This window comes from Centruroides vittatus, unplaced genomic scaffold, assembly GCF_030686945.1.
Source record: "Centruroides vittatus isolate TY-2023 unplaced genomic scaffold, ASM3068694v2 contig_371, whole genome shotgun sequence".
Taxonomy (NCBI): domain Eukaryota; kingdom Metazoa; phylum Arthropoda; class Arachnida; order Scorpiones; family Buthidae; genus Centruroides; species Centruroides vittatus.
Genome location: NW_027122194.1, coordinates 515,208 through 528,116, shown reverse-complemented (window position 1 = coordinate 528,116; position 12,909 = coordinate 515,208). Strand labels below are relative to the sequence as shown.

The 12,909-nt window shown below is 28.5% G+C and overlaps 1 protein-coding gene across 1 annotated transcript in view; it reads right to left on the bottom strand.

Annotated features, from left to right (window-relative positions):
• Nucleotides 1-12,574, bottom strand: part of LOC136975379 (integrin-linked kinase-associated serine/threonine phosphatase 2C-like) — a 28,343-nt gene extending 15,769 nt beyond the window's left edge. Inside the window, exons 1-5 of the mRNA XM_067270421.1 lie at nucleotides 12,408-12,574; nucleotides 4,288-4,455; nucleotides 4,069-4,186; nucleotides 1,032-1,138; nucleotides 417-598 (exon numbers count right to left, since the gene is read on the bottom strand). Of these exons, the coding sequence (XP_067126522.1) occupies nucleotides 417-598; nucleotides 1,032-1,138; nucleotides 4,069-4,186; nucleotides 4,288-4,455; nucleotides 12,408-12,444 (612 nt within the window). The 5' untranslated portion in view covers nucleotides 12,445-12,574. The remainder of the gene's footprint in view (nucleotides 1-416; nucleotides 599-1,031; nucleotides 1,139-4,068; nucleotides 4,187-4,287; nucleotides 4,456-12,407) is intronic.
• Nucleotides 12,575-12,909: the final 335 nt, after the last annotated feature.

Sequence of the window (12,909 nt, the reverse complement as noted above, 5' to 3'; positions counted from 1 at the left end):
CAAACAATTCGGATAGTGAACAAAGTCTTGGAATGGATTATGTTCATTTACCTATCACCCACTGTAAATCAAAAAGTGATTAAATATATATGTTCATAGAACATTGAAAACTCAAACTACTGTTATTAAATTAATAATATATACTTTATACAATTAAAAAGAAAAAAAGCTAAAAACTTTTATATTTCATCTCTGATGTTAATCAAACAAGAATTTACAGCTCCACAATTATTAACAAAAAAATTCTACTTTACACTTTAATTGAATATAAAAACTTTTCTAAATATTTGACAAAACATTAAAATTTTTATATTATATTCAAAATTCAATATGAATTCTTTAAGAAAAACTGCCAGAAACAAGATTCCTTTTATGAAATTAAAAATACTTAATGAAAGTTTAAATTAATATCTTACTTTGCTGTCACCGAGATTGGATATATATAGTGTATTATTGATTTGTAATACAATTATTGCAGTTGTTCCATCTTTCCATGTTGGTTTACTTTTAGCTGCTTCCTTTAAAAACTCTTCATCTGTCTTTTTAAAAGTTTCTAATAAACACTTTTTTATTTCTTTCTCAACTTGTTCAACATTACCTAGGAGAATAAAGTGCGTGCAGTTATACAAATTAAAAATGATATAAACTCAATAAAATACAATGAATCCTGCATAAGAGGGAACATCATTTTGTAAAAAGGAAATTTAATCATTTTAAAACATGAATATTTTTGTTCTTGTATATGAGAACAACTTTTTTGACATTGATATTAATTCCATTCCATGCAGGTTCCAAAGTATTTCTGATGTCATACTAACCCTTATAATTAATATTTTTGGCAATTAATATACTGCAACTAGAATTATTATCACCTGCAAAACTGCCTATGGTCGATAACTCTGTTTTCACGATTAACTGTGTGAAATCCAGTTTTAGAGACTGCCATAGTTATCGAGTACAACTGACCTTATTACTAATGTGCCAAAAATGTCTAAAAAAGTTCAGACAGAAGCTTGAACACATGTTGGTACCCTTGGGAAAGCTGCTTGCTAAACTATCAGGAAACCTATCGGCAACATGTCTTGAAGCACGGGCTCCTCCATGTCCATCAAATACACCATACAGCGCAACTCTGCAACTATAGTAATTACAGAATTATTGGAGAAAACAATGTAAGTTCTATTGTAATAATAAATTTATTGTGTAATTTTTATTTCCTATTATAAAACATTTTTATGACAAATTTAATATAATACAGTCATTCATTCAGAACTGAACACTTATTTTGTTCAATAACTCTTGACTGCACATTGAATAACATGTAATGTGAAACATACTTTGGTTGATTACTTTCTCTTGAAATAATCACTCTGTGTTTCATATTTTCTTTTATACAGAAATATTCCATGTAATACTAAGTTGTAAGGACTTCATTTTCTTATTTATTTTAGAGCATTTTATTCCATTAAGGATAGACTACTGTACCTTGATGCCTGGACAAAATTCAAAAAATAAAAATGAAACTCATCTTACTATAATGATTCTGAGGGTGATGATATGACATGGAAAGAAGATTGCTAGAGTTAAATAAATATTAAATCTAAGTAAGTAAATAGGGTTGAGTAGGCATATCAATGTAACATCACCATTCTTAGCACTATAAGAAAAGAGATGAGCTGCAAATAAAACAAGGTGAAGCTTAGGATCAAGTGAGGTTAAGGAAAAATCACCATTTTAAATTTTATTTTGACTCGGTTCTTGGTCCCGAGTTCCTACAAGTCTGGTTTTTTAATGTGTGCATGATTTGGGCACTTAATACTCTGTGCCAAATTGCAACTTCTGACATGTACTCCTTCATATCTCTAAACTGGTAATACAGCAGGCAGTACGATTTTATAAACAAGACTTAGTCTTGTCAATAAAAAATTAATAAAAATACTGAATAAATAATGAAAAAAATTACAACTTGTAGAGAAAATCTGGAGAAACTAGCTATGTCTTTTTCCTTGCTAACAATAAAAAATACTTTTTATAAACAAAAAAATACTTTTCTCAAACAACACGTGGGGATATTGTTGAGAGATAATAATAATAATGGTAATACACCCCACCATCAAAAGTCCGTAGCATAATCACTAATCATGCATAATGGTATCCCCACTACCATTGACCGACTGCGCAACATTTATTGATCTGTTGCATTGTACAATCGGCAGCATAAGTTTTTATTTCTATTTTTGCATTTTGAAATGTATAATAAAGTTTATGATTGTTGCAAGAAACATTTTTTACCTAATAATTTTTTAATACTATTAATTTGTGATACATAATATATTATTTTTTTCTGCCATAATAACTAACTTTTTTCTGTACCCCAAAACAACCTATTGCTTACCCCCATGGGTACGTATACCCCTAGTTGGGAATCGCTGGCCTAGAGGTATTTTAGCAATTTATATGAAATTAAAGCTAGCAAATTAAACTTTTTTAGCTTAATTATAATTATGTAACTTTTTTAACAACAAAATATCAAAATCCTAATTATAATAAACTAAACTAAATATAATAAAATTACAAAAAACATTACTGTATATGAAACAATAAATATTTAGATGTTGATATCATTCAGTCAAGAGAATTGTTTGTTTGGAATGATGGAGTTTTGACCAATACAAATATATTGTTATTTGATATAAAGAACATAAATATATATTGAGCATATTGAAAATCATCAATCATCAATCAATCTTTATTGTATTAAGGAAAAATCCTTGTTACTGAACATATTGAAAATAACATAAGTATGGAGAATAGTTTGTTCCTGGTGGTTGGACATGGCAAGTAGAGAAGATATTTTTAGTATCTTTTTAGGGGGTTAAACATTGTTAAAACATAAGTATACATTTATAAATTTTTTATATATTGAATATAAAACCCAAAGAAACAAATGCACAAAAATTATTAGAGGTCAAAAGTATGTACAAATAAACATTTTTGAGACCTCATCTCATCTTCAGGTGTGAGATCGAAAGCCAAAGACAAAAGATCTTAAATGAATAAAATGTTTTTGAGACCTTTGAGATATGCTTCTGCTTCTATTATCCTTCAACTGTTTCTTTGGATTTATATACTGTTTAAAATAGAATTCTTTAAATCAACAATTTTACATTTCTATTGCTGTCATTTATTTGGTTTCTTTATAGTTTAAAGTTAATGTAAAACATGAAATTTCCTGTTTTCAAATTTGATATATACAGTCAACTCCAAATTATCTATGGTAATGGGTGGCACAACTACTGTGGATAATCAAATTCCATGAATAAAAAAGACACTACAAATACTTCTACATTGGCAGCAAATGTCTAGCTAGCTATTTGAGACTTCTTGGGGATGTTCTATTTAAACCAGAAATGAAAGTAGATGGTTGTTAGTTAATGGACAGTTTGAGGAAATAATCAATTATCAATAAAATGCGATTTTTTTTTTTTACATTATAACAACTACCCATATAATGGCATATAAAAAAAAACAAAAAATATGTATAATAAATAACAACATTTATAAAAATTAAAATTAACAATAAAATATAAAATTAATAATAAAACTATACTGTAATAAATTTAAAAAATGGTAATTAGCATTTTTTCAAAAATAAATTATTATTATTATTATTACATATCATCATCCCCACTGATGAAAATGGAACATACCCAGTGACCTGTACAGCTGATCAGTTTGATGGATGACTAGCTGAGGTTGTAATTGACCTTGTCCACAGGTGTCCACAGATAATCCATAACACAATTTGCTTGTGGATAATTGGAAGTCAACTGTACTTAAATCCCCCAATTTCTCTATTTTTATTAGTTTATTTCAGTTATTTCTATTATCTGTATCAAAAATCTATTATTAAAAAGTAAGAAAGCAGCCAAATAAAGACAGCATTATATATATATATATATACATATTTTTTTTGTTTAAATATATGAAATAAATTTCAAAAACTATTGATTATAAAAAGAGTAAAATCTAAGTGTTATAAAAAGTTTTATATATGTATATACATACATGGAAGAATCTAAATGAACTATGTTTTTGTGGAATGTATCAAATAAAATATGTGAATCTTGCATTTCTTCTCTCTCTCCTTTTCTCTCTGCAAAAAATCCTTGTAATCCATACACACCTTAAAAATATATTATATATTAATTAAAAAAATTAAATTTAAATGAAATATTTTTAATAATTGTCTAAACCTTTTCCTAAAGAGAAAAAATAATAATATACCTGTAAGAGTTTTTTTTGGTTTGGATATATTGGGAGTGTCATCTGCTTTTCTCTTCACGGCAGCATTAGAATTCATATTTGAAGGTGATGGTAAATCATTAAACAATGAATGTATTTTATCATCTGAAGGAACTGAAGAAACTTTTTTAGGAATTTCTTTGATCTTTGCTATAAATAGTATTTAATTAATTCTTTATTATATTCAACTGTAAATTATTATTTTAAAAGAAGTTATTTCTTCTTTAAATTATTAATATTAATTTAATATAATATTGATGAATTTATTTATTCATTAATATTGAATTGAATTGTATCTACTCTATATATATATGAAATACTTGGCTTAAAATCATCAAGGGAAAAAATTATAAACAGTAGCACTGAGAATTGATGAACCTTCACAAAATTTCTTTTATGAATAGCCTATATTGGGAACAAGTGGGCAAAACCCATGCAGTGAGCAAACAAGAGTTGGGCCATCTACAGTAGCAGAGGAAAAAAGTAGAAATGGCATCACCTGAAATTAATGAATCGTCACATAACTTTTGAAGGAGTAGAGAGCAAAACCTCCCTAGTATGTATGTATGTATGTATGTATGCATACATACATATATCAATATATGAGAAAAAATCAAATTATCCTTTTATTCATAAAATCAACCATTTTTATATTCCATAAACAGTATTTAAAATGACAATGGTACAACTCTTCATTAGAGGAGTTTACCATTGTCATTTTAAATACTGTTGTCTAGAGAAAATTTTCTCTGCTGCTTTTTTAAAATTTTTGTTTGTTTGTTGAGCTGCAATTTGAAAAAATTGTAACCTATAAAATCCCACTGTTGTCAGTCCATCTTTCCTTAAATCTAGAGAACAGGGTTAGATAGATGAAAGACAAGACCAGACATGAAAAACTTAGGGACAGGAGACCCCGATTAACTACATATGAATTTCCGACGCAAATTGGAAGTCATTTCAATTCAAAACTTTTCCCCTGAAAGGAGTTAATAGATGACTGGCATGACTATTGGTAATAGGAAAAGTATGATGTACAGGGACAATCCACTAATTTGAGGTTGAGAGTATATACTTTAAATTAAATACATTAAAAAAATATGATTAAAAATTTCAGCCTGGTATTGTGACAATGTCACAATAAATAATTGCTTGTTAAAATAAAATTTTCTCAATTTTGATCATTCTATAACCTAACATGGAAAGTGTCAGCAGTGCCATTACTAAGAACTATTCCTAGAGTGAAGAATTGAATAAAGAATAAAAAGGATTTTATATTCATGTTATTAAATTTCAAAGTTAAAATTTTTTTTTATATTAAAAATCTTTTAATTTCATTCTTCTCATCTGTAATATGCATAAAAGAAAAATGCTTGCTTAAAAACTTTATATATACAGTATTTTCATAATAATTTTGCTCCGGAAGTAGAGAAAGAACTTTAAAAACTTGTTTAACATTTCAACATTATGTAATTGTTAGAATCAAGGAGAAATCATGTATAAAAATTCTATCATTGTAAATTCAGGATTTTATAATAATAATAATGTTGGAGAGAAAGAATTTTTTGTTTTGAGAAAATGAGAGAACACAGATATGTAAACATTCAAAAAGGAAAAATTAAGAAACTTCATTGAATTACTTTTTTTTGGAAGACAGTTTAAACAGTTTGATAAACATTCTTATTATTGTCTATATCCATCTCCAGATCAAATGTAAAACAAAACTTTCAAATCAAATGCAGAATAAAAATTTTTTTATACTTTCTTTTTTGTATGGTAATGTTCCAATTTATTTATTCTTAATGCTCTTTTCTTGTGATAATGTCCAAATCCAGGGTTTTAGACTTACATCTTCCTTTTGTTTATGGGATTTTTATATGACGAGGTAGAGATAGATAGCTCTACTGCTATTCTTATCAGAAAGTTACTTCTATGTATCTCTTTCTCTACATAAAAGAATCTTATAAATTAACAAAAGGAAGGTGTATGCCTAGATCTGTGGATTTAGATGCTATCACAAGTGAATATCATTAAAAGAGTAAAATAATGCAAGTTCAAAATAAATAAAGAAAAAGTTTTCACTCTATGTTTGATCTGAAGATGGATATGGACAACATATAAAAATATTTATCAAATTATTTAAAGTAACCTCTAAAACTGTAAATTTATTGTGTGTAAATAAAAATGTAAATTTATTTATTTATTGTATTTAAGTGTTAATTTAATGAAGCTTCTTAATTTTTTCAATGGGGTTGTTCTCTGAAGTAAGGTATATAAATCTAAATATTCAAAAAGAAGTTTGAATTGAGAAAGTTCATTTTTGGAATACAGGAGTGAAACTTAGTTATGCATCAATATCAGTGAGAACAAAGAAAATAATAGTTTCTTCTGATAGTGGAGTGGACCTTAACTGATAAGTGTTTTTGCATGCCTGAAATTCAGAAAAAATTAAATGGTAAGGAATCATAGCTCAGCTACAGTAAACCCAATGTTTTAATCAAGTATGATGAACAGGGACAAGCCACTAGTAATTTGAGGTGGAGAGAATATACTTTAAATTAAATATATTAAAAAAATATAATTAAAAATTTCAGATAGAAGATAGAACTATAACAGGATCTGGAAGTGTCTTGTCATTAGTGTATTTTCTTTTTATATATATAACTCTGCTGGAACATGTGTGAATTTCAAGAAATGTTTATTATGTATAATTACCATGATCCCTCTGGTTATGTCTTGAGATCATTTTGGAAACTTAAGAGCAATATAAAAGTTTCAATTTATTTTTAGGTTTTAGAGAAAACTTCAAAAAATATTTACATTACAATAATAAAAATAAAATAAAAAGTATTACAGAATTATCAAAAACTTATGCACACTGTACATGTACAGTACATTGTACTATTACATATAAATGATGTAACAGAAATTTAATTTTCACATTATACATATTCAGATTTCTTTCCCATGATAATATTCCTGTACACACTCCTCTCTGAATTACACAATTGTTCATTTTTTGTATTTCTACATGACTATTCTAGAAATTTTCTGTATCATCATTTGATGTCATTGAAAATATAGAGCAGTTATTGTTTCCAATTACTTTAATAAAACACATTTTTACAGTATTTCTTAATTTTATTTGTCTTAGTGTTTGTGTATTATTTTATTCTCTGAAGTATTTTCTTTTTTTTTATAGCCTTTCTACTCTGCATTGTACTAAGAGACCTTTTAATCATGATAAGCATGATTAAAAGGCTTATTTTAGATCCCTTGTCACTTAACCAAGACCCACAGTGTAATGATTGGTAACAAGGAGCAGTTTAAACCCCCTTCTGTGAAAATTTCTGATCTGAATTTGAATCTAGATCTTCTAGATGGGTCTCCTATTGCCTTTGGCTGTCATTATCTGTGAGGTGTCATTATCTCTAGTCTAATAAAATTTTAAAATAAAATAAAAATGTCAATTGAAAAATCAATAATAAAAATAGAATATAGATTTTTTTTCTATTGGATGTGCTGCTTGTTTATATCTGCATTTATATGCACACTTATTTACAAAAAGTTATGTACCAAGATAGAACTGTCTGATTCCTGTAAAACAGCCTACAGTTGTGTTTCAAGGCAGGTACATAGTGATTACAGATGTAATCCAACTTCATGTCAGGTAATGCTATCAGAGTACCTTAAACTCACTACTAAAATTCTATACATATGAGACTCAATGATTAATGTGTTCAGAATTTGCATTGTACTGTACCTGTTTGGAAATCTTCAATCAGGCATGCTTGTACTATGCACTCAGACACTGCATAGCCGATAGAATTTGAAAAGGCTCCATCATCAAGTGAAGTAAGCAGGATAATCACTTCACCAAATTGCCCACCAACTCAGCTATTTTGTTCTGACTGTAGTGGTGTTTGGGGTAGAAGATCATACATACATGACAGGCAGGTTCTAGACTATCAGAAGAAATTATTTGTCCACCATCCAGAGACAGGTGCAAACCTCACTACAGAACTCTGTCTCTTCCTATATCATTGGCAAGTGACTAGCAGATGCAAATTTGTAAACACAGCACTACTACATGTTCTGCCAATAGCATCTCATAATCATCAGCTAGCTTCATTTGCAGTAGTGCTGTGACAGAAAAGCACAAACTGCTATAGACTGATTACCTTTAGTGACAAATCCTGATTCTGTTTGTAAACAGACTACTACTATATTAAAACACACAATGACAAGCTGCTGTCACCTACTAAGCATTTGTGGGATCAAAGGACCAGCTTCAATCATTTATACGTGAGGGATTTGGAAAAACAGTTGCAACATCTGTAAACAAATCTGTCACAAGATAGCATATAATGCCTGTATGCTTCCATTCCTGATCATATTGCCATATGTATCTAAGAAAGAGGAAGTCCTATAAGATATCATCATGTTCATTTTATTAAAGTTTCAATTACAATGCCATCTTCTTGGTGTGTAACTTCTGCATCAATGAGTATTATTAACTTACAACATATTTACATTTACTATGAAATATAGATAATCTATTTTGCATTCTACAAATCATGTTCTAAAGTACTTTTATTATTATTATTATTATTATTTTGATATCTTGAAATACTACTACACAAATGTTTATGTAAAATATTATTTGAAATAAAATTAACTAAAGATAGTCGTTTTAGAAACTCAAATTTTATTTATCATTTTTGAAGCAACATGGCTTCATCTTCAGAATAGAACAAATCTTATATAATTCCAGGACCAACTTAAAGAGTACAAATAATCTCATTTTAAAAATTATTCATGCTGTTTAGTTCCAGAAATTTATAAGAGTAAATGTTTTTCAAAAACAAAAATTGCTTTGAAAATGTTAAATTGTTATCTGAATTTCAGAAATAATTTTATTAGTTATACAGTAAAAATTGCAAAAGCTGGAAAACTTGACAGGACTATCTTTTTTTCTACCTGTCACAGGTTTTCTACATTGACAAAATATAATTTTATCACTTTTCTTTTGCTCTCTATTGTCTTTCCTTTTTATGAGATTTGGTGGAAGTTTTTTATATGTTTATTCAAATTGCATTTCTTACTGATGTCTACATATATTGAGATGATGTTACTTACAAATATGTGGGCAAAGTTCATCTTTTAATAAAACATTCTATTTGCTTAGTTGTCTTTGGATCTTAATGAAGTTATGGAAACAAATTTGTAAGTTCACAGTTTTATCAGAAAATTCTTGGTCTTCTGTAGCTTCTCCAAATTGTTTCAAAGCTTTCATGTAGCTGAAAACTTGTGTTTGATTTAAAGACTCAGGTTCTTCTATTAGTTGATCTTCATCTTGGTCACCTTTAGTTTGCAAATCCACAATTTTGTGAAGGATTATATCATCAATCTCTGTGGGGAAATTTATATAAGCATAAAAAATGAAAACTGAAAATAACACAAAAAAAAATGAAAGACTGAATCTTTCAGGGTGCTTTAAAACTCCTCTAACAAAAAATAATTTCCTGATAGATGGCATTGCAATACAGAACATACAAATTTCCAGATTTTGCATTTACAGTATACTTCCTCATATTTAGTTGCAATAGCATATCATCTTCCATTTCATCTGCATCTCACAGGTTCCAGCTTTCAAATAACATTTGTTAGGGTAATATAATTGTTTCATTAAAAAATATTTAAACTTATCACCTCTGGAAGATTTCCACATTACTCAGGTTCTGACTTTTGTAGGTTTTACTATACAGTCAAACCTGTTTTTATGCGGTCAATAGGGACCGCATAAAAAAAGTCTCACATAGAAAATAACTCAAAACCGTACGAAATAGAATTTATTGACAACAGATGTCAGCACTTGACTGCATCGTCTGGTCTATCGTCTGTTTTACATATTTTTGTCCAGGTGGTGTTTTGTTGACTTAAAAAATAAATTATTTCATTTTTCGCATATTCATGCAATAATATTACTATAATAAGTTTATTTAGCTATAATAAGTCAACGTGAGACATGACGAATCGCACGAGACTAGTCGCCAACTATACCGCACAAAAAAGACCGCATAAAAACAGGTTTGACTGTATAATGAAATAAGGAAGATGGCTAAGCAATTAGATACTGATTACTGTGAATCTACATTTCAATCTGAATCCAGAACCTCACAATTTATCATGAGTAGGCAATTCAGTTTGGGAATCATTCAATCTCCATACATCATCATGCTGATCATGACTGTATAACAAAATTATAGCAGCCTATATAATGTCTTGTTAGCTTCCATACCTTATACAGCAACTATGTAATTTTTACACTTTTATGTTAAAACCAAATTATTTCAAGAATCTTAAAAAAGTAACACCCAGACTTGTGGGAAGGATTTTTCTTTGTTAATCAATTATATGATAATGTAAGTCAGATGGCCGTGTAGCTATATATTGTCTTATCACTATCCACATTAAAACTTGATCCTAAATTTGTTTTTCATAGTAAGTTAGGATATCATTTTTCTTCTCTTAGGAATTGTCCATAAATTATGTAATGCTATTTTTATACTTTTCAACTACCATCCCATCCTGTACATATTCACCCCCAAAATTTCACAATGCTTAGCTTAATCCCTTAATTTTACTAAGAAATAATACATAGCATAGGGTAAGTTGTTGCCATTTGACCAAAAATTTATCAGTAGACCAAAAATAATTTATCAAAATTTATCATTTTGACCAAAAATTTATCAGTTAATCACTATATATTTAACAAACAACAATCAATTTAAAGTTCCTAGCATTGTATAGGGTTTTTGTAAACACCCATGCTTATAATGTATCATAATTATTACCTGCTTACCACCACAGTACAAATGCAGCTCTGAACGAGGCAATTGGGACCATATCAGAGCTGTAGATCATACCTATAAAAGTAAAAAAAAAAAAAAAAATCAAAGAACAGATGATCTACAACCATTCATGAGATATAGTCCTTCCAAAGTCAACTGCTTGTTAAACATACAAGAGGATTAACAGAACATATATCATGATTCCAATTGCACCTCAGTAGTAATCAATGCAATGGAGTTTCTTATGTTTTATGAGCTTTTATCTGTCTCTAGTAAATTGGAAAAAACAGTTGATTTTTAACATTGTTTTAAGAAAAGTTTTGTATTTCTTCACTTTTAAATTTTACTCCATTTTTGAAGGTCCAAAACTCCAAATAAGCCGATTTCAGGAAACTATATCTCACAAAGTTAGGGTGCGACTATGCAGATGCAAATTGCAAGTGAGCTAGAAGTTGTGAGCAATATAGTTCTTGCAAAGGAAAACCACACACAAGCAAAATATCGCCGTCAAGAGTGAATTTCTGGTTCTCGCACATATCTGACAGAGTTCGATATTTATCACATCTCGCCTCTTCTCACCAGATGTTCTCACTCGCATCTGCATAGTTGCACCCTTACAGTTAGAGAATCGGATCATTTGACTCATTTTATTCTTAAGGGTGTAGTCTACTGCTCTGACAAAGTCTCAACCGAGTCATTCAGAGCTGCATTTGTACCCCCACCACCATCCATATCTGCATTACATAATTTGCAAACAGTCCCTTGCTGTGACTCTGTTAGGAATCAAGCCCACCCATAACGAGACTAAGGTGCCGTCATCTCGCTTTAACAACTTACATAAAGAGCCTGCAATAAGACTTATGTTTTTTCGTGTGTTAAAAGTCAAATACTTTATAAACAAATTCAAATTATAGATCTACAGTCAGTAATTCAACATCTGCTCTGCTTAATAAATTCAATGATCAGAATACTTCTGCAGTTGCCTATTTTCATTGGAAAATAATCTAAAATGCATTGATTAATTAGAAAATAATCTAAAATGCATTGATTAATTAGAAAATAATCGTGTTTACACATAATTTAAGCTGTAAATAAAGAGAAATATAAAAAAAATAAATTAAATGAACAAAATACAGCATCTATATTATAAATTTGCAATAAAATGAGAAAATAAATGTTTCTTATTCAAAATAACTAAATATATAAATAATAACAAATATATTCGATAATACAGTAAATGTATTTACTAACAATCACTTGGTTCCGGTAAATCTTCAAATAAATCCATAATTTGAACAAAGATATAACCAAAGAAATATAAAGAGTAACTCTTCTATCACAATTCTTCCATTAAAATGTAACTAAAATATTATTGGTTGTCTAGTAAAATTAAATACAAAATTAGCCAATAACGTTACTTAATACATTTTTTTTTTTTTTTTTTTTTTTTTTCCTTTTTCTTATTTTCACTTAACGGTTGAATAGATAATTAAAAAATAAATATCAGATGGCGCTTTATATAAATTATTTAAAAGGATAAAATGTCCAATTTTCGAGTATATTTAATTTTGTAAATTACTTCATTGACAGAGAAATTTTAAAAAAAATTGCTCAAACTATATAAGAAGAAATAAAATTAGTTTGTCTTAAATTTTAATTTATTATTTATAAAAGAAGATCGTTATAAGTCATTCGGTTATGGTCAAGCGGTTCCGTTCCCCGAATCACGCTTCCCAATTTGGCCTTTTTAAGG